We start from the raw sequence: 27,997 nt of genomic DNA on the forward strand, positions 1-27,997 counted from the left end.
GACCCCCGCTTAGAGCCTAACGGCACCATGTCTGCCAGTACGAGACCCTCGTTAATGAATTAAAGAAAAAAGTGTATACATAACAGCTCATTCTTCTGTGTTTTGACACAATAGTAATGAGATCTAACAGACTATAATTCCAAGGGAAGTAGAGTGGAAGTTATTACACCGGATTGTAATGTAAATGTGAAGAAAGAAAAGCGGGTGAAAACATAACTTGCTGTGGGCAGGAACCAAACCTGAGACCTTTAAATAACGCGTTCGATGCTCTACCACTGAGCTACGATAGTGGCTCTTCTTCCAGCCACTTTATTGGGTATATATGTGAATTGAAACGTGGGAGTGTCAGTCAGTGCCCTCAGTAGCCATGGCGGCTAGTGTGGCACACTCTTCATGAGCCTGTTTCGGCGTTACGTAGCAAGTGAACTTATTACGAGCTGGCAGCTGGCCAATAGTCCCTCGTATACAACCTAAAGGCACCAAGTCTGCCAGTACGAGACCCTCGTGAATGAGTGAAGCAAAGAAGTGTGTACTTAAGGGTATATTTTTCCGTGTTTTGACACAATATTTATGAAACAGAACAGACAATATTGCCAAGGAAAATACAGGAGAAGTTATTAGACCGAATTGTAATGTAAATGGAAGAAATAAAAGTGGGTGAAACGATAACTTGCCATGAGGAAGAACCTTATTCGAAGGTCGAAGGTTCGGTCTCAAATAATCAAATAAAAAAAACTCGTATATGTTTCTTGTATTTCATTATTTTTCTGTATTTCATTTCGCTTGTTAGTTTTTTTGTGTTCAAAGCCATCGTTTCGAAATGATGTACTTTTTTACAATGACGTAGCTTTTTCTTTCTGATTTCTTTTTTTAATTATATATAAATCCAACAATCGCTGTGCTGCCGTGTGTCCTTGTAAATGGGGGCGGTGGGCACGTCAAGCTTTCGGAAGACAGTTCTTATTCGCCGCTCCTCTGTCTCTTTGTGAAATAGCCACAAAGAAAGTTGATTGATTGAGTTATATTGGGTTGCCCCCACTACTGGTTGAAGGTAACGTTACTTTAATCGCATCTGCTCGAGTCAAGGAAACAATCAATTCAAGCACAATCCGAGTAAAGGCGCCCTTGATTGAATTAAAACCGCGTGATCCAGCGCCTACATCTTAATGTTATATACATTATAATAGTCTGTTTCACCACTTCAGTTCAGCCCTGCCAACGCTACGCGGAGTAAGAAAGCCACACAATTGCGCAGCAAAACGTAAATTCACATGCAAGTGTCTTAAAACTGACAAGGTTGGCTGGAATCGACGTTGCTCTGGTGCGTTTTACGTCACATCTAAAAATGATATGTTTATTGTTCTTCGCTAGTATTTCTCACGCATTCAATATTTTGTGTCGTTTACCACCAATAACGATGTTTACGAATCAACATGGCAGCACCAACGCAGAAGTGACTGCTCGCTTCAATCCGGAATTGCTCTTGCTACACTGCCAGTGCGCTGATAGCCGTAAACAATTAAATGGTCAAATGAGCCATCGATTTATTTGATCCCACTCTGGGACTAAAGCATCAGGTACGTTTTGTTGATATGAGCGAGATATGCTGCTTGCTTTGCCACACCTGCTAATGCTTACGCGCCTAGGCAGTGTTCGGACTGCATATCACCAGACCAAGAACCCTGCATCACCAAATATCGGACATGCAACCTCGCACAGCATTTCAAGCGCGTCGGATCCTCCTTCGGTGAAGCAAAAAAATGGCAGCACATCCACGGAGTGAATGATGGAGAGTGGGGTGAAGCATCGGTCCGTCCATTCGTTCTTGCTTCCGTCCGTCCATGCGTCCACCCGTCCGTGCCGCCATCCGTCCGTCCGTTCATGCATCTGTTTGTGTGTCGGTTCGTCCATCTATTCAACACTCCAAGTACCACCATCCCGCATCTTTTCATCATACACTCCCCATATAGAAGGACAGCCATCGAGCGGACATTCCAAGGACTAAACGAGAGATGGCACATACACTTTCTTACGGCTTGCGCTTCGTGTGTGTCACTGTCGTTAGTTGGGGGCCCTCTCCCAGTTAAAAAAGGGTAGGGTCAAAATGTTTTCGGGGTGGTGTTTCCATCAATTAAACGCGCATAATTGGACCCATGTAGAGGTCTCTTGTCCCCAAGGAAGAGAGCGAGGAGACACGAGGGGGATTTAAGCGCACGATTTTGCCCTGCTAGGCAGACTAGTCGCTGACCAACATGGTGTAGAAACAGATCAACAAGCATCTCTTCTAGAAGTTTTTAGTGTGGCTCTGTATCGGCTGGCCACCTAAACTTGGCTGTTCGTCTAGTTGTGACGCGATATTAACGTCTGCAACGTAGACATCGGGACTTCGCCTCGAGTTAGCTCAACCTGCTCGAAGTCACCTGCAAGCACTAGCCTCCTGGAGCCACCAGCGTTGCAACACCGCCGACATCGCAGTCGTGCCAGAACTCTCTTCGACTTCTCGCATCCGATCGTCGCGGACGCAACGCGGCCGGTCATCACACGTATGCCGTCACCTGTTTATATCTTCGAACTTTCTCCCCCGTAGTCTATTGGTGTTAGTTGTGTAGTTTGTAATAGTTCTCTCGCGTAAGCTGATTTATTGTTTTTATATGTATTTTTAGTTGTATCAAGTGTTGATGTATTTTGTTAGTTGTATTGAAGTGTTGTATTAGATCCCGTGTGCTGCAATATCACTAGAGTAAAGTTTGTTTTGTTTTCTCACGTCTCTGATCTCTTCACTGTCTCTGCTTGCGTACGGAACGAACCAACCTGCTGTCATTCCCGTCTCCGACTTCGCGCTGGCGACGCTAGAGTGGCAGCTTGTAACAAAACTGGGTTCCGCGAGGCAGGACGTTCCGTACAAGAGTAGGACAGTGAGGGGTGAACGAGAACCGTGCGGACAGCGTGGTGATAGAGCCGCACAGTTGAAGCGGTTGCATCCTGAATATGATTGCGCTGGTTTTATAGTGGCATTATAGTGACAGTTTGCAGTATGGAGTGTATGGATTTTGATAAGTGGATCGCGCACGGTAAACAGTTAGGCCTCAAGGGCGCCGAACTGAGACAATGGGTTAAAGAGCAGCAGGAACAGGCGCAGGTGTTAGCCAGAGAAGAGCGGGCACTGGCCCGGGAAGAAAAGGAGAGAGAACGCGAAGAAAAGGAAAGAGAACGCGAAGAAAAGGAGAGAGAGCGCCAAGAAAAGGAGAGAGAACGCGTTGAAACGGAGAAAGAACGAGAAGCGGCAAGGGAAGCGGCTAGGTAAGCCGGAGAACGGGAAGTGCAGTTACTGTAATTAAAGTTTCGCCTCAGTGAGAGTACCAGTGTGAGCAGACCAAGCAGTGAGCACGGCGAAGCCGGGGAGGAGCCGAGTTTGAGAATACACGCAGGTAGACTGCTCGTCACCTTTGACGAAGGAAGGGATGACTTAGATGCGTTTATACGCCGGTTTGAGAGCATCGCCAGAGGGCAAACGTGGCCTGAAAGCCAATGGGTGACGGCGCTATCGACATGTCTTACAGGAGAGGCGCTAAGTGTTTATGGCAGGCTACCACCTGCAGATGCAGCGGACTACACCAAACTTAAAACCGCCCTCCTGAAGCGCTTTCGCTTCACGGCGGATGGGTTCCGAGACAAGTTTAATAAGGAGAGGCCAGTAGGGGGTGAAACAGCAACACAGTACGTGGCTCGCTTAAGACATTACTTCGATAGATGGGTTGAGCTGTCCAAAACTGAGACAGAATTCGAGTCCCTCCGAGCATTGTTGATTAGAGAGGTTTTTGCATGGATGTGGTTCGAACCTGGCATTATATTTGAAAGAAAGGAGGGCGGAATCCCTGGAAGACATGCTTGAGCTGGCAGACCAGTTTTTGGAAGCTCAGGGTGGAGCAAGCCGAGCGAAAACAAAGAAAGATTGCCCCATAATGGACGAAAAGGGGAAATACTAAAAAGGAGGCAACAGCCACTCACCTCTACCACGGTGCTATATTTGCAATCGTGGGATTCACCCACCGCACTTGTGTTGCAACAGACCTGCCGCTAATGTAGCCATCGTCTGCTTCAAGTGTGGGAAAAAAGGACATAGGGCAAACGACTGCCGGTCAGGAGCAAATAACTCACTCCAGGCATCCTGCCTCTAGGCATTAAGGGAAACGTGTGAGGATCCCATATGCGACGGGTATCTCGAGCTTAGGAATGGCGAAAAAGTCCCCGTCGTCAACGCGGTAAGGGTGACACCGCGGAAAAATCTGGCCGAGAACTTACCCGTGGCCACAGGAACCCTCCGAGGCACAGACATATCAGTGTTGCGGGATACGGGGTGCAACAGAGTAATCGTGCGGAGGAAGTTGGTGAAGGAAGACGAGTTGACAGGTACAAGCAGACTCGTCTACTTGGTTGACGGAACAGCGAGGATGCTGCCCGAAGCACGGATTGAGGTTGACACCCCCTACTTTACTGGCAATCTGACAGCACTATGTCTGCAAGATCCACTGTATGACCTCATTCTGGGCAATATCGATGGCGTAAGACCTCCTAATGATCCCAGAAAGGAGACTGAAAGAAACCTGTCGTGACAAAGGAGTTGAGGGAAGAGCCTGTGGCAGAAGCTATCACCCGTTCCCGAGCACATGCACAGCCGGAAAAATTTGCCAAGCTTCGTACGTCTGGGACCACGGCGGGATTGCCGGGAGATAACTATGGCTGCGAGCAGAAGGGAGATGCGACACTCAAACAGTGTTTTGAGAAGATCGGCAGGAAGCAAACATGCCGAAATGAGAAGGGAAGCGTCGAGTACAAACGAGAACAGGGACTGCTGTCCCGATAGTACACAGAGGCCAACGGACGGCTTGTACACCAATTAGTCGTTCCGCACTGCCACCGAGAAGCTGTGCCTAAAACAGCACACGATGGTATAATGGCAGGACACTTGGGCACGCAGAAAACCAAGGACCGGATCTCGGAGGAGTTCTTTTGGCCAGGCTTCACAGCTGACGTAAAAAGGTTCGTCGCCTCATGTGTCATTTGTCAGCGCACCGTACCAAAGGGCCGTGTACCACATGTTCCACTGGGGAGGGCACCCATAATCGACACCCCGTTCAAGCGAGTGGCGATCGATATAGTGGGACTGATTCACCCGCCCTCACAGCATGGGAACCGATACATTTTGACTTTAATGGATTATGCCACCCGGTATCCAGACGCAGTGGCGCTCCCGAGTATCGAAACTGAGCGAGTGGCCGAAGCCCTGGTCGAGATGTTCTCCCGATTTGGCGTCTCCCGCAAGGTACTGAGCGACCGTGGCACGAACTTCACATCGGACCTGATGAAGGAAGTAGCGCGGCTCCTTTCCGTGCGCCAGCTCCACACCACCCCATATCACCCCATGGCGAATGGCTTAGTGGAAAAATTCAACGGCACCTTAAAATTAATGTTGAAGCGCATGTGCGCCGAAAAACCGAGAGATTGGGACCACTACCTGGCACCTCTCCTCTTTGCCTATAGGGAGGTTTTGCAGGCCAGTATGGGGTTTTCACCTTTCGAGCTTCTCTACGGCCGCCATGTGAGGGGACCCTTGGCGATACCGAAGGAGCTGTGGACGAACGCCGACTTGACTGAAGAAGCTAAGACGACGTACCAGCATGTCTTCGACCTTCAGAACCATTTGGAGGAAACTTGCTGCCTGGCACACGAGGAGTTGGAAAAAGCCGGAGCACGGTACACGAAGCTGTACAATCGAAAGGCAAAGGAGCGGAGTTTCAACCCCGGAGACAAGGTACTGATTTTACTTCCCACCGACACAAACAAGCTGCTGCTGCAATGGAAGGGCCTTTTTGAAGTCCGGGAAAAGAAAGGTGAAGGTGACTACGTCGTAGACATGGCTGGCGGCAGAAAAATCTTCCACGCTAACTTACTAAAAACATACGAGGAGAGGGACAGCCCCTCCACCAAGGTGTGCAACGTGACATTTGGTGTTGTGGAATCGAGCGAGGACGAGAATATTCCAACCCCTGAGTGGCTGAAAGTAGAAGGGGAAGAAGACGTGAAGCTCTCCGACAAACTGGACGCTCAGCAGATCGGACAGCTGCAAAGAATTGTCAGGGAACACGCTCGTATTTTCTCGGATGTCCAGGGCAAAACTGACTGGGTCCATTGCAACCTCGAACTCACCACGAGTAACCCCGTCCACGTGAAACAATACTCTCTTCCCTTTGCAACGCGGGAAGGTGTAGAGAAAGAAGTGCGGGAGATGGAGAAGCTCGGCATCATTAAGAAATCAGAGTCACCTTATAATTCGCCAGTCATTTTGGTAAAAAAACCCGACGGGACAAATCGACAGCGTATCGATTTCCGACACCTGAACAACATTCTGGTGGCCGACTCCGAACCTATGACAAGAACTGACGCGGTGTTTGCTACAGTGGGGAAGAAGAAGTATTTCTCGAAGCTCGACTTCGTCAAGGGCTATTGGCAGATCCCACTGACCGAGGAGTCCAAAGCGAAGACGGCCTTCTCGACGACATCGGGACTATATCAGTTCCGCTTCATGCTATTCGGCATCAAGACAGCACCTGCTGTATTTGCTAAGTTGATGCGGAAGGTTGCAGAAGGTATACCCGGTGTGGACTACTACTACGATGATGTACTGGTAGCCACCGAGACATGGGAAGAGCACCTGAGGTCTCTGGGACTGCTTTTTGAGCGCATACAGAGGGCCGGGCTTACAGTGCGCCCCAGTAAATGCGAACTTGGTGTAGAAGAAATCGACTTCTTGGGACAACGAGTTGGCAGGGGCACATTGCAACCACTGGGGAAAACACTCGACAAGATCGGAGCTGCACCACGTCCTTCAACCAAGCGACAAGTGCGCGCCTTCCTCGGTTTGACCGGGTACTATCGGGAATTTATCCCGAATTATGCAGAAGTCAGCGCTCCCCTTACAGATTTGACTCGGAAGGGCGAAGCTAACTCGGTGAAATGGACAGCAGCCCACGAGGAGGCTTTTCGAAATCTCAAACAACATGTCTCGACGGAGCCGATACTTCGGCTACCAGATTTGCACCAACCATTCGTACTTCGAACGGACGCATCGGACACAAGTCTCGGAGCCGTGCTCATGCAGGCCCACGAAGGCAAGCTCTACTCCACAGCTTATGTCAGCCAAAAGCTGCTTCCACGGGAGGCTTCCTATAGTACCATCAAGCGGGAATGTCTCGCGTTGGTATGGGGAATTCAGAACTTCTCCATGTACTTATATGGAGTACATTTTTGTGTGCAGACAGACCACCAGCCTCTGAGTTATATCCAACAGGCGAAACAGCTGAACGCTCGAGTACTTCGATGGAGTTTACTACTCCAAGAGTACTAGTTCACCATTACGCATATTAAGGGTAGCGAAAAAACGTGGGAGCCGAATACTTGAGCCGCATATAGTTCTTGAGGTCTATGAGCATGTTTTTTTTTCCTTTCGTCGGTTGTTTTCTGCTTGTATGTGCATAATTCATGTATAAGAAGTGTATTTTGAGTTTTTTTTTTGCTTGGTGCATTGGTTGTTTTTACTTGTAATGCACATTGGAGGATTACACTACAGTAGAGGAGCGCACCGGTTCCGTTTTGTTTCGTAGTATACATTCGTGCAGTATATTCTGTATTGATGGCTGCCCTACACGGCTTGTTTGTATGGCGCATTGATAATTTTGCGTGTAACTGAAGCTGGTACTCTAACAATTGTTTGTTTTTCCTTTTGTTGTTACTTTGATGCACTCTGCCTAATTATGTTGTGTATGAGAGAGACAGCCCTCATGTCTCCCTTGTTGGTGGTGTTTTGTTCCTTGTTGTCGAAAAATTCCCCTCCATGTGAACAAATGTTATGAATAACATTCTGAAAGTAAGGGGAAATGTCACGGACGGCCATTTTTGGCGACACCGCGTCACGGCGACTAGCGGGCGCTGTACTCCCCCACTAACCGTGAGAACAGCGAGCGCATGACAGGGAGCCGAGAAGTGCAGAATGGGGTGCTCTTCTTAGAACGTCGCCGCCGACGGTTGATCCTTTTGTAACTGCGGCGGCGTCTGCAAGGTCGTAGAAGGCCGCGGTATACCCCGAACAAGGATTAGACTGCACCTGCTGAGAGCCAAACGGTTGACCGTTCCCATGGGCAAAAGCGTGGGAAACGCTCTGGTGGCCAAGCCGTATGATAAGAACCCGACAGGTTGTCACTCTCGTTAGTTGAGGGCCCTCTCCCAATTAAAAAGAGGTAGGGTCAAAATGTTTTTGGGGCGGAGTTTCCATCAATTAAACGTGCATAATTGGACCCATGTAGAGGTCTCTTGTCCCCAAGGAAGAGAGCGAGGAGACACGAGGGGGACTTAAGCGCAGAATTTTGCCCTGCTAGGCAGACTAGTCGCTGACCAAGATGGTGTAGAAACAGATCAACAAGCATCTCTTCTAGAAGTTTTTAGTGTGGCTCTGTATCGGCTGGCCACCTAAACTTGGCCGTTCGTCTAGTTCTGATGCGATATTAACGTCTGCAATGTAGACATCGGGACTTCGCCTCGAGTTAGCTCAACCAGCTCGAAGTCACCTGCAAGCACTAGCCTCCTGGAGCCACCAGCGTTGCAACACCGCCCACATCGCAGTCGTGCCAGAACTCTCTTCGACTTCTCGCATCCGATCGTCAGGGACGCAGCGCGGCCGGTCATCACACGTATGCCTTCACCTGTTTATATCTTCGAACTTTCTCCCCCGTAGTCTATTGGTGTTAGTTGTGTAGTTTGTAATAGTTCTCTCGCGTAAGCTGATTTATTGTTTTTATATGTATTTTTTAGTTGTATCAAGTGTTGATGTATTTGGTTAGTTGTATTGAAGTGTTGTATTAAATCGCATGTGCTGCAATATCACTAGAGTAAAGTTTGTTTTGTTTTCTCACGTCTCTGATCTCTTCACTGTCTCTGCTTGCGTACGGAACGAACCAACCTGCTGTCATTCCCGTCACCGACTTCGCGCTGGCGACGCTAGAGTGGCGAATTGTAACACCCACCTTTAACCACATCGAGTCCATGGTATATACTAGTTCACTGTATTCATGGCACTGTGGCCCAACGCTCGCTAAACCTTTCTTAAACCAAGGAGGTTACGCCCAGCGAGTATAACGTAGCAACCCTTTCTTGTCAGATAGCGCTCAATGTACATGCCAATGGCTCCTAATGGGGAATGAGAGACAGGAGAATTCGGCTTTTACTTTCTTACGCCTTGCGCTTTGTATCTATACTTCCCACCTTTAACCGCCTGGAGTTGATGGTATATACTAGTTCACTGAATTCATGGCACTGCGGCTCAACGCTCGCTGAACCTTTCTAAAATTAAGGACGTTATGCCCAGCGAGTATAACGTAGCAACCCTTTCTTGTCAGATAGTGATCAATGTACATTCCAATGGCTGCTAATGGGGAATGAGAGACAGGAGAATTCGGCTTTTACTTTCTTACGGCTTGCACTTCGTATCTATACTTCCCACCTTTAACCACCTCGAGTTCATGGTATATACTAGTTCACTGTATTCATGGCACTGCGTCTTAACGCTCGCTAAACGTTTCTGAAACCAAGGAGGTTACGTCCAGCGAGTATAACGTAGCAACCCTTTCTTGTGAGATAGCACTCAATGTACATGCTAATGGCTGCTAAGGGGGAATGAGAGACAGGAGAATTCGGCTTTTAGCTAACGCGCACACTGCGAATTTTCATTGTTCAACAACGCACAGGGGAAATCTCCCACCGGCACCACCTTGCAGGTCAAAACGAAAGACCAGTTGCACACTACGACTACGACAACTACGAGAAACGAATGGGGCCGCTTCAAGGAGCTTAACCCCTAAAACGAGCGTTGCAGCTGGAGATGCGAAGAAACGCATCAGTGGAGGAGCATACATACGATATCCACGAACAGCGTCGTAGTGAAACAGCCACAAAGTGAAGTTATTCGATGGCATGAGAGTGAATAATTCAGCATAGCAGCAAATTCACGCTTTATCAATTTGATTTGATTGATTGGTTGATTGATATGTGGTGTTTAACGTCCCAAAACCACTATATGATTATGAGAGACGCTGTAGTGGAGTTCTCCGGAAATATCGATCACCTGGGGTTCTTCAACGTGCACCCAAATTTGAGCACGCAGGCCTACAACACTTCCGCCTCTATCTGAAATGCAGCCGGCACAGCCGGGATTCAATCCCGTGACCCGCAGATCAGAAGCCCAGTACCTTAGCGAATAGACCACCTCGGCGGGGACGCTTCTTCAAGTTCTCGATGTAGTAGCTTGTTGAATAGCTTTACTGCATTTCTAGTTAAAAACCTATACATATAAACTACAAATTGTTGAGCATTCAGACGCCTTGAATATGCTGAGCAGACGACACTATGCGAATGAATACTTGTGGAGGGGCTAAACACCCTTTCTATTGGCTGAGGGGTTGGCCTGTAGCCTCCACAGTTCTGAACGAAAGTTCTGAGTATAGAGCCAAGTTCACTACAGTACACGTATACGGAGTGGCTATTGAAGTTGTGTACGGAGTGGCTACAAGTTGTGTAGCGCGAGCAGTCCGTTTTTACTAGCATACGCTGCCTGCGTCGGCCTTGCGAGGCGACAGTGTGGGGGAGCCACAGGTGGTACGAGGCGCGACCATGCGCATTGGGGTGGTCGACGACACCACTGATGCCTGATTTGCGAGTAGGTGTGACTATAAAAGGGTTCACACTCAAAAGACTGACTAAACTGTTTATGACGTAAAAGAACTCACAATTCAATAAATTGATGTCGAAAATTTGCCCTCTAAACTAGAAAGTGTCCATTTTCGAACCACCAACAATACATCAAACCGTGATGAAAGGCCATTAAACAGTGCCACCAGCCATCTCGGCGAAACCGGCTCGCTTCGTTCCCGCCTTTGGTCTTCATATTGAGGCCACCAAGAAAAGCAGTTACGCGTGCAGATTCCCCATGTACACATCTCACATAAGCGTAAAAGTTCTTATCGTTTTGGCGAAAATTCGTGCTCGGCAATGAGCTTGGACTTGATCGTAAGTGAAGCTGCCGAGAGCATCAGCCAAGCTTGTACGGACTCGAGAGAGAATGTACACTGTGGTGATGTTCGCCGCTGGAGAAGGCAAAGGTTTGTTGGGAATATTAGAAAGCGCAGCATGACTGTGTGAGGCTGTTTGTTTCGTACTTAACGTAGATGATACCATGTTTTCCGTGCGTGCATGCTGAGGTGCTGCTGCATGTGGGACGAGCGTGCGCGCTCATCCACTATATTCATCGTGAATCGTCGTACACTGCGTGCGGCTTCGTATATCGGATGAAATACGTAGTCAGACTATGTGTCGAGCGCTTTACAAAGCGAATGCTACGTAGCTTGCGCGGTATCGGTATATGAACGATTGGTGAGGGTCAACGCACTTCACGGTCGGAGGGAATAACTCGAACCCGTCATTCTTCCGGAAGTCGCAGCTGGTGCGAGCTCTCGTGCAACGAGTCAGCGTTGTAGCACGCAGAGTGCGCTTCATGTTCCCGCACCGGAAGTCACTTCTTAACAAATAAATTTACAGGAGCGCGATCAGCCAGCTAAAGAGCACTAGAGCTCCTAAACTTAAGGCGCCCACTAAAAGTAGACGTGCCCAGAAAAATGCTGCCATGATACACATTCTTACACCTACACGTACCCAGTAGCCAATTTCGCAGCCTTATTAAAATATACCATGAGTGGCGGGATCTTTGCCGGGTGAGTTCACCGTAAAAGCAAGGCTACAAGTGGTGAAGGCAACAAAACAAGTGTTTTCACGAGTGCTTGGGTTGTACCTTTTACCTATCATGTACTCGGTTTAGTGCTCTTATTGCAATGGTGTAAATGTTTGAGAATTAGGCATCGAGTAGCAAACGCTTTCGAACACTACACAGATGAAAAAACTTAAACTTGTATCAGCCCTTTAACTTTTTACGCGCAAAGCCACAATTTCGACATGTTCCAGAGTAGCAGAGAGACTTTTAGGTCAGGCTGCTGAGTTAGGCAGCTGAAATTAGGTTGTGTCATTTGCAGCGACAGCAGTTTCATTGTACGGTGAACAAATTTGAAACTTCTTAAAGGCAAACATACCATCAGGAGAAACTGTTGCTGAAATCTGCTTATTCTCTCATTCATCTGACAAAGTTGTTAACCGTCAATGACGGCGTTCAATGCAACCATCATTTTTGAATATACCAATCAGTCATGCACCTCGGTGAGCGTTGCGTTTGTACGTCATCTCGGGGTAACTACGGTAACAACGTAATTCTACTACGTTCGTAGATCTACGTTTGCAGATGGATCTTGATAAGTGCCAACCCTCTTACATAGATGTTCATGACAACTAACAGAAAAATACGCCAAAAAGGTATAGGGGCTAAACTGTAGTGTACACGTGAAGAAGAAAAAGTGGATGACTTTTCATACACTTTTTCTGACTGGCTACTCTCAGGAATCGAACCTTCGGCCTTTGAATTATGTGTGTTGAGCCCTCTGTTGTGGTGTCATCGTTCATTATACGCTGGGAAAAAAAAGAAGTTTTGCTGCACCAACGCTCTTTAACTTTGCTGTTCTAAGAATTGCTCTTCAAGCAAACTCTTCATAGTGAAGTATTAACGTTTCAAGACAATTATCATACCTTGTGTGTGAAGAAGTTTATATAGTGGCGTACACGACAACACAGGCTACCTTTACTTCCGAAAAGCAGAAAGAGTTTTAAAACAAGACTTGCATTTAATACACTAATTTGGCTGGAATTGTTGAATGTAGAGCCTAAAAGAGTAATAAAATTAGCAAAGTGGACAGATACCTAAGAGACTTAAGATAAATGTGAATCATAATACGCATAAAACGGAACAGAGTCACGTGAAGCACCGAAACGCAGCTCCTGAGATAAACTTGTGATTTCGTTGGCGGTTTACATAAAATTTTAGCTAAAAAGTACTGAACAAAGTAAAAAGTATTCAAGTAAGTGCTCTACAGTTTCGTGCTATTCTCCACACCAGCGCGACATGAATGAAGAGCAGAATTTTTTTTTTTTTTGAGAGAGGAGCACTGGAGGTACTCGCCGTGTTCCGGTGTGTGGTTGAGCGAAGTGGGTCCTCTGCAGCGAGCATACCACTGCTGACGAGAATGCACACGAGAATGAAGTTGCCAAAGTAACTGTGGTTGATCATCTTGTGGCACAGGATGCGAAATCTGTGGGATTTAGAATAGTGGTCAGTTGGAGCATGCGAAACAGCGCCATATAACAGACTAGAACACAAAAGCGGAACGCAGAACCTTCTTGTGCTCTTCTTTTTTGTTCCGTCCATTATTTTGGCGCTGTTAAAAGACCGTGTATCCACACAGTTGCCATTTCTACAAGCATCTGCACGTAGCAACAAACTTGAGTAGCTCAAGATTTAGGTACCACTACGCTTTCGACTAAAATAGTTATGAGCCAATCTGCAATAAACGCATGAGATAATGCTACAGAAGACCGGCAACAGTTGAATAAAAAGACGAGCAACGACAAGGGGGCTTCTTTTTTTATTTTTATTTTTCGCTTTCTCAGCGCCTGTTTTGGTTGAGAAGGAAGTGATTGATATACCGAAAATACGCCTAATCAAAGTATTCTATTTTGCTAATACCTGCTTATTCAGAGCTGCATCATTTGCACATCGTATTGTTTATTTATTTATTTATTTATTTACAGTACCTCAAAGGCCCCAATGAAGGGGTTTTACATGAGGGGTGGGCTATTACAATCGGTTAAAGGAGTAGATGCTCGATCGCTGCTTTGAAGTTGATGATACTGGAGTGGTGCGCAACGTGAGGAGGAAGGCCATTCCAATCTTGTGCGGTCTTGACAAAGAAGGATGAAAGGTGCGCAGTGGTGTGAGCTCTTGGCGGGTAAACAGCTTTCCTGTGATTGATGCGGTCTGAATGACAATGGGCTGGCTTGATGGTGGGAGTACGAGGCGATCCATGATAAAACTTGAAAAACAGGCACAGACGAGCTATACAGCGGCGTGACGAAAGGGTAGCGAGGTTAGCACGAGATTTAAGTTCGGTTACGCTTGACTGATATGAATAATCTGAAAAGATGAATCTTGCTGCCCGGCTTTGCACTGTTTCAAGTGTTTTAGTATTGTTACTCTGATGAGGGTCCCTAACAGCGCATGCGTATTCAAGTTTTGGTCTGATTAGTGTCTGATAAGCGAGTAGTTTGACAGGGGTAGGAGCTAGATGAAGGTTTCGGCGCAGACAGCCAAGAGCACGGTTTGCTTCGTTAGTAATGTGCGTTATGTTAAGGGACCATGTTAAATCAGAAGAAAAATAGACACCTAGATACTTTTATGTAGTTACGCATGAAATTTGAGTGTTGTTAATGAAGTATGCTAGAGATGGGTAGCACTGTCGGCGATGGAAAGAGACTAGTGACGTTTTGTTTGCGTTAAGGGACATTAACCACGTTGTACAACCAGATTTCAATTTTATGAAGGTCAGATTGAAGTTCATGAACATCTGATGTGTTGTTAACTGGGCGATAAATGACACAATCATCGGCGAAAAGTCTGATGTTAGAAGAAATATTATTCGGCAAGTCGTTAGTATATATGAGAAAAAGCAAAGGTCCTAGAACCGTGCCTTGAGGCACGCCTGAAATTACGGGGCGTAAAGACGAAGAAAGATTATTTGCGTAAACGAACTGCTGGCGGTTAGTTAAAAAGTCGCAAATCCAATTAAAACTAAGGGGTCAAGGTTGAGACAAGAAAGTTTTAAGAACAAGCGTTTATGAGGAACTTTGTCAAAAGCTTTTTCGAAGTCTAAAAAGAGGGCGTCTACTGGTTTATTTACATCAATGCTAGAGCTAATGTCATTAGTAAACAGAGCTAGTTGAGTGTCACACGAAACACCTTTCTGAAAGCCATGTTGGTTTTTATGAAAGAAATGAAGAGGTGCGAGAAAGTTGACTATGTGGGAATAGATTACGTGTTCCATTATTTTAGAGCATACACTTGTGAGCGAAATGGGACGATAGTTTTTGGGTGAATACGAGTTACCTTTCTTTGGGATTGGAATGACCTTGCCTACCTTCCAGTCTTGGGGCACCACTCCAGATGAGAGTGATTGCTGAAAAATGTTAGATAAAATCACACTTGTTACAATTTTAGTGTTCTTCAATATTTTTGTGTTAATGCCATCTATACCCATTGATGAAGTAAGCTTTAACGAGTCGATTATCTTAGAAATACCATTGGCATGAAATACGATTTTCGACATGATCGGGTAGCATACAGGAAGGGCATGGGGAAGGTCACCGTCAGGTTCTATGGTGAATACAGAGCATAAGGTTTCATTTAATACATGCGAAGTGTAGTGTTCAGGAATTGAAACATTTTGTTCGTCGCGTAGTGTAATGTTCGATGAAGGGGTAATAGATGATGGGTTAATTGTTTTCCAAAATTGCTTAGGATTTTTTCGGAGCATATCAGGTAAGGTAGAAGAATAGAAAGAACACTTGGCTTTAGCTGCGAGAGAATCAAAAAGCTTTTCGGTTGCCTTGTATTTGTCCCACGCGTACTGGGTGTCTGAATGCTTAGCGGAGCGGAACTGGTGCTTCTTTTTATTTTTAAGACGTTTTAGTGAGGCGTTGAACCATAGGGATGTTGACCTTATAGTTAAGGTGACGGTGGAAACGTGAACTTTTATCAGGTGCTGTAGTTTGGTTTTAAATAGGTGCCAGTTTGTTTCCACAGTGCGCATAAAAAAATCGGTTAGAAAGGATTCAGAGAAAGCTGTTAGTTCATCGTTTATAGCTCTCTGCACCATCAAATAAGAATACAGTAACCCGGCTGACTGGGCTTGTTAGAGCTTGTTAGTTGTCCAAGAATAAGGCATCTGGGCTATATATTGAGCGTTCGTGTGCGCACCATAACCTCAATGAGTGGAGTGCGTTTGCTAAGCAAGCTCTTGTTACAAAACTAAGTGTCGGAAGATGGTTGTTTCACTAACTATTATTTGAGAGCAAATTAACAGCTATGCTTTGTGTAAACAGATGTTGTCATAAGAGTTTCTTCTTATTTAAAGAGGGAGAACAATGTAATCAGTGGGCCGCACAGGACCCACACGCTCTTGTACCATAATGCTCGTTTACACTTCAGCATAACAACGTTGGTAGGCTGCTTCGTTATCGCAAAAGCGCGCTCCGATTTTTTTGATTTTTTTGTAGCTCAAGGAGGATTTAACTACGTCCATGAAGTCAATAGTTACCAATTTTAGGGTTGAGAAAATGGACAGTCTTTAGCGCATTTGCTCAAACCTAAAAACGTACGTACATACCCCCAAGTTCAAGAGACACAAGGTGAACCATAGGTTTAGGTAATATTATCGCTCAGCTGAATCACGAAATTAAGGACCACTGACACACGCTCTCTAGGCAACAATGGAGCGAGGTTTGTAACTCGCTCGAAGGCCAGATGCGCAAGGGGGGCAGGTGGATCTTGCTGAAGCACCTTCTGAAAGAATCAAAACTCGAAATCCCACAAGAGGCATCCTATAGACAAAATCCTGAATATGGCCAAACAAGAAGACTTAGAACGAATGTGGTCGAGCTACTCGGGAAAAGATATCTGCTGGTTCATCTCTCGCGTGACGCCAACTATCCTCTTTACGAGGGTCCACACGTGAAGTCTGTAACGGAATCTTTTATTCAGCACGGCTGACTTGAGAGAGGCTCTCATTAGGCTGTATGAAAGATCGGCCACAGGCCCAGATGATTGATTAATGGATATGTGGGGTTTAACGTCTCGAAATCACTATATTGTGACGTCTACGAGAGGGGTATATTCAGAGCCGACGTAACGGTTATGAGAGACGCTGTAGTGGAGGGCTCCGGAAATTTCAACCACCTGGGGTTCTATTATGCACCCGAATCTGAGCACAAAGGCCTACAGCATTTCTGTCTCCATCGGACATGCAGCTGCCGCAGTCGGAATTCGATGCCGTGGCCTGCGGGTCAGCAGCCGAGTACCTTAGCCGCTAGACCACCGCGGCGGGGCGGAGGCTTAGACAGTATCTCAAACCGAATATTTTGTAATCTGGACGTCTTCTATGCAAATACTCCCAGAGGAGAATAACAAGGTCTGCGAACAGGGCACCTTCCCATCATCATGAAAACTGGTGTCAGTCATTGTTTACCCAAAACCGGAACGTTCACTGAATCATTGTGATCTAAGACCTTTATAAGAAAAGATGCCGAACACGTGATTAACACATTGACGACCATGGTGTCTTTCCCTTGGCTTCCAACCAGCACTGTTGATCCTAGATACCATGAAGTTGGTGAAACACAAAACTATGGACGTTGCAACGAGAGATGTCAGGGCGATCTTAGGACTAGATCCAGAGAAAGCATTTGACAACACGTATATTATAAACTCCATCTCTACTTTTGATTTGGGGCATATACCACACGCATTCATCAGCTCTTTCCCCAAAAGCAGGAAGGCTATAATTAAGCTAAGAGATCACAAATCAGAACCCTTAATTCTTGCCTTCAAAGGTATGCCACCGCCTTGAATGGTATCACCACTTATGTTCAATATTGCTTTTTGCAGATTTACCAAAGGTCTCTCGCAAATAGAGGGCATACGATGTATCCTTTACGTGGATGAAATTACTGCCTGGTGCATGGGTGGCAGTGAGAGCAGATAGAGGGGACACTCCATGGGGCTTCAAACTACACCTAAGCTTTTTTTAGTGGTACCGGAATCCTATTTTCTCCAACCAAATCTAAACTTTTGCTACAGAGGCCCAATAGAAACAATGTAAATCCTGAAGGCTGTGTCTCCCTTTCAGATATCAACACAAAGCTTTGTACCAGCTCAGGTCATTTCCTTCCTATGGTAGAGGTAATGACAGTACATAGCATGCTAATAGAGGCTAATGACACTCATGGGCAAGAGAAAGCGCTAGGGCTTTTTCGCGCTTTCTTAGTAAGCCACATTACTTGCTGTGCTGCAATGCACTGATGGCAAAGCCATGAAAGAACTAAGCTTAATCTTTTAATCCACAAGGACATCCAAAGAACGCTATCGTTCCCTTCGAATACTAGCACGGAACACCTAATGCAGTTGGATATAGAAGAGTTGGAAGAGATCATCCAGGCACAGCATACGGCTCAGATGGCCAGGCGCTCCTCCTAGGCTGCGGGCATGAGCATCTTGACTATCCCAGGGTGTGGTGCGGTAGATAAGAAATAAAAGCACAGTCTCATAAAGAAGCAAAGGGCCAACTTTACGGTCCCTTCGTGTCCCCCAAGGCACACCAGCAGCACAGCGTGGGGAGGTGGAAGGGCAGAGGTGAAGCCTTGTTTATGGACGCGGCGCAGTGCAGTCGATCAGCCAACTTCTCAGTGGTCGCGTTTGTTGTGTCATTCACTCCGCGTCTATCAAAAACACCACTAACGCTGAAGTTGAACAGGTAGCCATAGCACTCACTCCCCTTTACGATTCCCGGCAACACACAGACTGGCGAGTGGTGGTCCGAGCCTTAGCGTTCAGATTGCTATTGGCTGTGGTAAATACCATGTTAGACAATAGGGATATTTTTTCTCACACAATCATTTGGTGTCCGGCTCCACCTCGGATCACATCTGACAGTCCATCGCCAACCTAAACGAGATCACCCACGTCCGCGCACGTGAGCTTACTCACCACGCTGGCCATCCTGGGGGAACATATGACTCTAACGTCGCGGTGTTTATCACGATAGGTCCTAGGGATATATTTTCTCACACCATCGTTTGGTGTCCGGCTCCACCTCGCATCACATCTGACAGTCTATCGCCAACCTAAATGAGATCACCCACGTCCACGCATGTGAACTTACTCACCGTGCTGCGCATCCTGGGGGATCTTCTGACCGTAACCTCACGGTGTTTGGGGACTTTCTCCTAACTTTCAACTGGGTTACTAAACATTACCAGAAAGGGAGAGAAGTCAACCACCCGTTTGCAGCACAAAGCCACAAGTAAATCCAAACAGATATTTCTCAGGAAAAAAAAGGTTCTTAGTTGTTTGCATTTTCTTGTGGCTTCGTGCTACAAACGGGTGGTTGTCTTTGTTTTTACTTTATTTATTTCTTCAATTGCCCTACAATACAAGACTGTCGTGATGCTGATTGCGTAAGGTAACTTTAGAAGAAATGTCACCTGACTAGGCCTCCAGCACCACTCACGCTACACTGCACAGAATAATCACTTGCACGTGGTGCATAATTACCAAAATACTAGCACGCATAAATAAACAGGAGAAATTACATGTAAAATGTGGTGGAATTGAATAAAAAGAAGAAATGCGACGGTAACTCAGTACGAGATACATCATTTACACAAATACTACATAGGAATGATAGGAAAAGCACTTACAGCCATATGGACAATAATAGCAATGCAATGCACCAATTACATAGAATCCCTTTCTCTTTCCTAAGCCTTCCCTTTTTTAACCCTTCCGCTACCTTCTGGGTATCTGCAGAACTAACTTGCTAATCATTACCATCTGGGCAGAAGGGTCTTCCCCCTTCCCCATGAAACTCTCTGGAGCACACAACAAAGAGCTAACTTAGAACATATCATGTGGGGCTGTACTCGAAACCCACCACCTAACCCTCTAGACATTAATAGTAGGGATCAGTGGGAGGCTGCTATGTGCAGCTCAGCGCCCGAGGTCCAGGACCAGACCTTCGATTGGGCCAAGAGGGGAGCGGAGACCTACGCCGGGTAGGCTCTTCTGACATTCCATCACCGCACCTTTCTCTCCTCGGATAAATAAAGTTTTTCTCCTCCTCTGGAGCACAGCTTTCCACATGCTTCAAACCAGGCCATATCTCAGTCTTTATTCCCGCTGCCAGTTCATTGAAATCATGCCCGCTCAGATTCTGGTGCCGAATCTACGTTAGAGGACATACTCTGATAGTGCGCCTCATTACAGAGTTGTCCGCAGACGGCAAAGAGGAATGGAGCTATGCACTCAAAAGCTAATAACATCTGCATAAACTCAGGGCCGTTCAAAGGGGTCAGGGTTCCCGCCACGACGATGAGGCTACGCCTAGCCGTCCCTATGTGGAAGCGGCCCACTGCTCTACCGGCTTGATGTAGTGTTCCTCAGGGCCTCAATAAAGCTTTTTCTTTGCCTTGTTGCCTGCTTGCCGGCCTGCCAGCCTGCCCACGTGCATTTCAGAAATCTGTCCTACATTACAGAAACCTGTCTGGCTGCGCACATGCTGTCCTTATCCCACGATAGGTTACTTCACAAAGACAGTAAAGTACAAAAGAGGACTCGCAAGTGCCGTGCGTTGTAACACATGATCTTTGCAAAATGGCAGTACTGGTAGCGCTGTTGCAGCTGTAGCCAGTAGATTGTGTGCCATCAACAAACCCTGATGTTTCAATGTCTTTCTATGCACGAACAATGGGTGGCAATAGCTTATTGAGTGCCCAAAGAAATTAAGCGTGACGTCGAGCTTTTTCAAGCTCCTTGAAAGCTATAACATCGTCTAGATACTGAATAATCTGTTATTTTATGTCTCAAGGCGTTCTCTGCGAAGTGTTTTTTCTCTTTCACACTCTTCTACATTATGTTGGCACAGGATGCTATTAACATGTTTGTAAATGCATGCGCTTTTGCAATTTCTGCTTCAGACCAAGACACCGTAATGCACCGTCTCTTTGTCCAGAAGCACCGAGCGCGAGCTGTAAGCCCTGGCGCTGTGATTACTGTGTCGGTTGTCACCGCCCACTTTCACTATCGATAGAACTCCTCTGCTGCTTACGCCAATAAACCCCGCTTTATAATCAAAGAGCTAAATAGAAACTACCTTGTCGACGTGTTCTCTTTCAAAAATAGTCTGGAGCACGCCACTTGCCTGTTGTCGTGCGAGAAGATGAAAAAAGAGCTGGCCTTGGGGATGGGCCTGATTTTGGTCTTCATGTGGAGCTCGGACATGCGGCGCGGTCGTGCCGACTTGACTGACTCATCATCAGACTCCTCGTCCAGCTCTTCGTCGTCCTCCTCTTCATCTTCTTCGTCTTCCTCGTCCCCAAGTTCCTCCCCTTCGTCTCCGTAATCTTCGTCGTCGTCTTCGTCATCATCCTCCTCGTCGCTACCGTCATCATCGTCATCGTCGCTTTCCTCTTGGTCAACTGCGAAAAAAAACATTTGAGACGCTGTCACGTTCAGCCTTTAGGAGTTGAACGTGACCACAATATTCGGCCTTTATTCATTGCGTTCTTTTTATTGTACAATGTTATCCGAGAAGAATAAATTGTACATTCCTGCAGTTTACTTGCTAAATTCGGAAGCGGTGTGCGAGGCTTTGCGTATGGTTGCATTCTGTGCGGTGGGTAGCATGCTTTAAATCACGAGCAACTGTGGGCATCAGATATCTTAGAACCGACTATGCACCCACTGCGTCGTGTTAGGAGCATACGCGCAGTAGCGTGCGCGGCTTTTGTAATCGGTGCATGGCTTTAGAGGACAAAGTCGTTATGATAATCACAATATCTCACACCCGAAGGCAATGTACGCAAGTAACACGCAATATTACTGTGACATTGAAGTCATATTGAGACGCCTGTGTACACGACGCGTGCATAAAAGTTATTTTCACTGCATTTCAATGCATACACGTGCATGTGTGTAGAACAGTTACTTGCCATGCAAACGGCCCGATATCACTTGAACCCGGAAATTTGTATTACCAAATTTATTTGCATCTTTCTCGATTTTTTGGTCATGGACAAGATGATTTTTCGCTCACAATTCACGACACGGACGCCGACGGGGAATTCCTTCAAATTGAGCTTTTTAACGCGGTAGCGTGAGAACAGACCCGGCTTCCGCATTTATCGCAGCAGTTACTGGCCATCATGTGCTTAGATTCACGGTAGAACCCTTGCCTATAGGCACACCCTAATAACAAAACAACAATATGTAGGACTGTACATCTTCAAACCGAGCTATGATTTTGAAAGATGCAGTCGTGTAGGGCTTCGAAAACTCCGACCATCTGCTTTGCTTTAATGTACACTGATATCGCACAGTTGGCGGGCCTCCATTGTATCGCCACCACCAAAATGTGACCTGACCTCCATGCTAGGTTTTAAATCACGACCTTGGAGTCAATCGATATGGGGGGTTTAACGTCCCAAAACCACCATATGATTATAGAGACACCGTAGTGGAGGGCTCCGAAATTTAGACCACCTGGAGTTCTTTAACGTGCACGCAAATCTGAGTACACGGGCCTACAACACTTCCGCCTCCATCGGAAATGCAGCCGCCGCAGCCGGGATTTGATCCCGCATCCTGCGGGTCAGTAGCCGAATATCGACACACCCTAAAACGGAGCTTTTATAGTTTACTTCTGCGTTGCTTAGGCACACTTCAATCGGGCGCAAAATAGGTTTCGTAAAAAAAAGAACACAAAAATGAACACAGTGAAGCGCTGACAGTTTATTCACAATCTGAGCATTGTATTGTCTGAAAAAAAACTTTCCGCACATGCCTGAAGCGCTAACGTATGATGCCAAAGCTTTTATGCATGCGCGGTAAGTATTTTCTTCTGTAAGTTTCTGGAAGTGTGAGTTAATGGCCAATTTCTCGTCAGTTTTCCCTTCCTTTGACGAAACGTATTTCGCGTCTCAATAAGAACGAATTCGCCCAAAACAGCGTAAGAACTAATTCACCCAAAACAAATTCGCTTTGAAATGTGTTTAATTCTGCGTGTTTGTTACCTGGGTGTTTCACGCTCCCATCATCAGCACTTGTGTCTTCTACAGTAATTTGTACTTGTGTCTGAAAGAGAAAGAAATATTCAGTCGAGTATCGGCGTCCTTTACACGCGTGAGCAAGCTAGCGCGTTTACCTTCTCTTGTTTTTCCTTAGATCTGAAACAAAGAGAAAAGGTATTATCATCACCCTTTTGTAATAACCTGCGCGACTAGGCGATGGCATCTTCATTTTAATTTCACTTTTGTTGGGTACAGAAGGCGTGCTTACACAATATTAACATTGTTGGTTAAAGTATTTCTGCATGAATTGCTCACCTACTAGTCATTCGATTTACCATTGTAAAATGTTCAGTTATCAACCGATTGTTAAGAATATTGAACGCCAGAAGAATAATAAAAGCAAAGCATCCGTAAGAGAAACAAAGCATAAAATTCGCGAGCTACGCGGAATCAAAGGTGCGCGTGACCAGACAATAAGGGAGAAGCTTTGGTTGAATATGATTGTATTATGGTTGAATAAAAAAAAACTACTGCGTTTCCTCATCAAAGGTCGGCATCGATGAGCGATATTGACGTCATGACATGGATGGAGAGCATGATGGAGTGCATGAAAGCAATTCGTCCAGAAGCTGATCAGCAGCCTCGCTCTTTTCGCCGGGATGCTGCGTCTCGGAGCACCTTAAGTCTTATCCGACTAAATGACTTTCTGGGAAAACTGCTGATGACGTTTGTGTGTTTTGCTCAAGTAAGAAACGTGCACACAAAAACAAATACTAAAGAACTCAACTACTGCGCTCAACCTGAAGGCAAGATTATATATTTGAGAGCTTTTTTGTAGTTTCGGCTGTCTTATGCTTGTTTTATGCGAGCACCTTATCAAGCGGCTTGATCTTGTGGCGTCCGCGCTCCACTACGCATGCGCGTACCATCCCCCGTTTTTCTTTTCTCTCCTACGCTCCCCCTCTCTCACCTCCTAACGCTGACGTAGGCAACGTCTGGTGGCGAGTTTCTTGGGTGAAAAAAAAAGTGGCAGCATTTCCACGGAGTGAATGATGGAGAGTAGGGCGAAGCATTCGTCCGTCGATGCGTCCGTCTGTGTGACCGCCCATGCGTCCATCCGCCCATCCGTGCATGCGTCTGTTCGTGCGTCCGTCCCTGCGCTCGTCCATGCATCCGCCCCTGCGTCCGTTCATGCGTCCATCCATGCATCTCTCTGTGTGTCCCTCCGTCCATCTATTCAACACTCCAAGTAGCACCATCTCGCATTTTTTATCATATATTCTCCATATAGAACCACCGCCATCCAGTGGACATTCCAAGGACTAAACGAGAAGTGGCACACGCCCACTTTCTTACAGCTTGCGCTTCGGGCCTACTTCCCACCTTTAACCACCTCGAGTTCATAGTATATACTATTTCACTGTATTCATGGCACTGCGGCCCACCGCTAGCTAAACCTTTCTAGAACCGGAGTTTACGCCCACCGAGTATACCGTAGCAACCTTTTCCTGTCAGATAGCGCTCATTGAACATGCCATTGGCTGCTAATGGAAAATGAAAGACAGGAGAATTCGGCTTTTCTTTCTTACGGCTTGCGCTTCGTATCTACTTCCCACCTTTAACCACCTCGAGTTCATGGTATATACTAGTTCATTGTATTCATGGCACTGCGGCTCAATGCTCGCTAAACCCTTCTATAACTAAGTAGGTACACCCAGCAAGTATAACGTAGCAACCCTTTCTTGCCAGATAGTGCTCAATGTACATGCCAATGGCTGCTAATGGGGATCGCAGCGGGTGCGTTAACTAAAACCCGAATGATCCCGTCTTTCATTCCCCATTAGCAGTTATTGGCGTGTACGTTGAGCACTGTTTTTTATCGTGCAACAACGCACAGAAGAAATCTCTCAACTGCACCACCTTGGAGGTCAAAATGTTATACTTGTTACACACTACAAATGGCTACGAGGGACGAACGGGTGCCGCTATAAGGAGCTTCGCCCCTAGAAGCCCACTGCTCGCGCTGCAGAACCGCTCACTGGCCACCATATAGACAACTTCCACCGGACTTACGTCACAAAAATGCGGTCACGCTGTCTTTGTAGGCACAAGACGCTCTGCCTGCCGCAGCTTCTGCTGCGTTTGCAATGGTGCATGTAGTGTTCTGAGATGCAACGATAAAAAAAAACGGTGTACTGCTGAGCTGCGTCGCGGTTGGATGTGAATCGCGTCTCACAACATAGTATTGTTTGCTGGCACACACCGCATTTCTCAGCGCTTATGGCTTTCACAACGCTCTTGGCGTCTCACGACGTCGTTTTGTTGGCGCACATCGCCGCCCTCCGTGCTTATAGCGGAAGATACGTGCGGACGTCGCTATAATTTAAACTATAATGTCGACGTCGGCCCACCTGTGTTTACAAACACGGAATGGGTCTATAGGCCCATTCCGTGCGATGTGCGCCAACAAACAAATCTAGGCTGTGACACGCGACTAACATCCAACCGCGACGCCACTCGTCGGCGTGCCGTTTTCAGGGGCGAAGCTCCTTGAAGCTGCACTCGATCGTTTCTAGTCGTAGTGCGTAACCAGTCTTAGGTTTTGACCTGCAAGGTGGTGCCGGTGTAACATTTACTCTGTGCATTGTTGAACAATAAAAAATTCCCAGCATGCGCGTTAACTGAAATGCCGAATTCTCCTGTCTCTCATTCCCCATTAGCAGCCTTTGGCATGTACATTGAGCACTATCTCAAGAAAGGGTTGCTACGTTATACTATCTGGGCGTAACCTACTTGGTTTTAGAAAGGTTTAGCGGCGTTGGGCCGCAGCGCCACGAATAGAGTGAACTAGTACATACCATGAACTCGAGGTGGTCAAAGGTGGAAAGTAAGCACGAAGCGCAAGCCGTAAGGAAGTGTGCGTGTGCCCCCCTCTCGTTTAGTCTTTGGTATGTCTACTGGGTGGCGGTGCTTCTATATGCGGAATATATGATGAAAAGATGCGAAATGGTGGTACTTGGAGGGTTGGCTACATGGACGAATGGGCACACAAACAGATGCATTGACGGATGCACGGATGGCTGCACGGACGGATGGACGCGCGGACAGTCGCAGGGGCGGATTCATGGACGGACGCAGGGGCGGATTCATGGATGGACGTGCGGATGCACGAACAGACGCACACGCGGACGATCACACTGACGAACGCAAGGACGGACGGAAACGAGAACGAATGGACGAACGCATGCTTCGCCCCACTCTCCATCATTCACCCCGTGGATATGCTCCCGTTTTCTTTTCCTCGTTGCTTGACTGAGAACACCACATGCACCATTGAAAACCCAGCAGAAACTTCGGCAGGCAGAGCGTCTTTTGCCTACCAAGATAGCGCCAACGGATTTCTCTAACCTAAGTCTGGCGAAATTGATCTATATATTTTGGCACTGAATCTTGACTTCCAATGCAGTGCCGATTCAAAATGTGTGCTGTGGAGTGTTGACCTATAAAAATGCATTAACTAAATGCGTACTGTAAGTCTCTGAGTCTGATCAGAATCTTCTGTCTCCGTCGTTCATTAGCAGTGATTAGCACATTCCAGCAGGAAACACCGGTTCATCACTACATGCTTAGCGCCTCCCCAAGCTTCTCTGCTGCGCAACGCCGCGATGAGCGCCAGCGTCAACGTCGCCGCCAGTGTAAGCCTCAGCATCCACTGCTTCGCATCTATACATGAGATCCGCTAGGCGGCGTAGGGCGGTGAGGACGTGCTCACATCGCTCTCCGCTTTATGAAACGCTTTCAGGCGGAAATTTTATTCAAGTCTACTTGAAGAGTGCGTCATCTTTTCCGTGAAGTTGCGAGGATTAGAAGGACACCCAAAACTGGGACCTGGGTCAGCTTCACGAGAAATTATCAACGTTTAAAGATACGACGTGCACGAACGCAGCTTACCGTATCACCGGCTTCGGTAGGCGGCACCGGGACGCTAAACTAGGCGCGGTGCGGCGACAGGGGCGTCGACTGGCTCATTACTATTCGACCGACTTTCTCCGACATTTTCTGACCGAGTTATAAGTCAATGGTGAGTGCCATTCAACCTCCTTTTCGGACTATGCGTCTTGCGCAGAGGAAAACGGAGGTCAGCCCATTCCCCTGTTTCTACTGAGCATGCATGCATAAGGACGCCTAGAAATTCTTCGTCTACATAGACGTTGACGAAGACCCTCACGGCGGATCTCTGGTGTCGGAGAATCAACCGAGCGACGCGAGTAGCGTCTCGTCAAATGAGAAACCAAGTAACGACGCGCGAGCGCCCAGCGCCGCGTCTCTCGATAACAAGAACAATGACGACGCGGGTCTGGCTCTTACTTGGACGAGGGACGGCTGGCACATCGTCATTTCACGCAGAAGAAAAAAGAACCATAAACAAAGCCAGAAAGAACCCGAGAAGGGACTAGAGAAGAAAAACGAAAAGTCAGCAAGCCAGCCGCTTGCCGACGCAGCCCGGGACAGCCAAGTCAAGCGGGATTTCCAGCGCAGAAAACGCCAAGGAACAACGCCTCTTCCAAAGGAAGACATAAAGGTTATCCTGAGACCGCACAAGGGCCTCACAGTGAAAAATCTATTTGGATCCGAGCTCTCTATGGCAGTGATAGAGGCCTGCCGGAACAGCTTTAGTGGAGAAAGTTTTTTGCTGTGGGTCCACCCCGGATCGAACATCATAATATTGTCCACGCCACACGAACAAGTGGCGGGCAGGCTGAGAGAGATCAACCAATCGAAAATCAGAGGACGGATTCACCCCTTCAATGCGTACATGGCCGACCCAGAAGACGTGCTGCGAGGCATCGTTCACGAACCACCGCTCGGAACCACTCAGGCCGACCTGATGGCAAACCTACGAATACGGACACAAGGGGTGAAGATAGAGAGAGCCAGAATGCTGGGCTCTTCGAAGTTAGCAATAATAACTTTTACGGGTGACGTGCTCCCCAGGTGTGTCTATTTTATAGGTGCAGAGGCGATCTCTTATCCATACAAGCCTACCGTACAGGTTTGCAAGATTTGTCGATCAACTGGACACCGAACCGACATGTGCCCGACTCCGAACGCTAATGTG

General features: G+C 47.0%; 1 protein-coding gene across 1 annotated transcript in view; it reads right to left on the minus strand.

Annotated features, from left to right (window-relative positions):
* LOC119162950 (muscle calcium channel subunit alpha-1-like) overlaps nt 1-27,997 on the minus strand; it is a 1,445,695-nt gene that overhangs the window by 697,421 nt on the left and 720,277 nt on the right. Inside the window, exons 19-22 of the mRNA XM_075882643.1 lie at nt 23,013-23,034; nt 22,882-22,942; nt 21,012-21,288; nt 13,166-13,295 (exon numbers count right to left, since the gene is read on the minus strand). Of these exons, the coding sequence (XP_075738758.1) occupies nt 13,166-13,295; nt 21,012-21,288; nt 22,882-22,942; nt 23,013-23,034 (490 nt within the window). The remainder of the gene's footprint in view (nt 1-13,165; nt 13,296-21,011; nt 21,289-22,881; nt 22,943-23,012; nt 23,035-27,997) is intronic.

The sequence above is a fragment of the Rhipicephalus microplus genome, unplaced genomic scaffold (genome assembly GCF_043290135.1).
Source record: "Rhipicephalus microplus isolate Deutch F79 unplaced genomic scaffold, USDA_Rmic scaffold_13, whole genome shotgun sequence".
Classification (NCBI taxonomy): domain Eukaryota; kingdom Metazoa; phylum Arthropoda; class Arachnida; order Ixodida; family Ixodidae; genus Rhipicephalus; species Rhipicephalus microplus.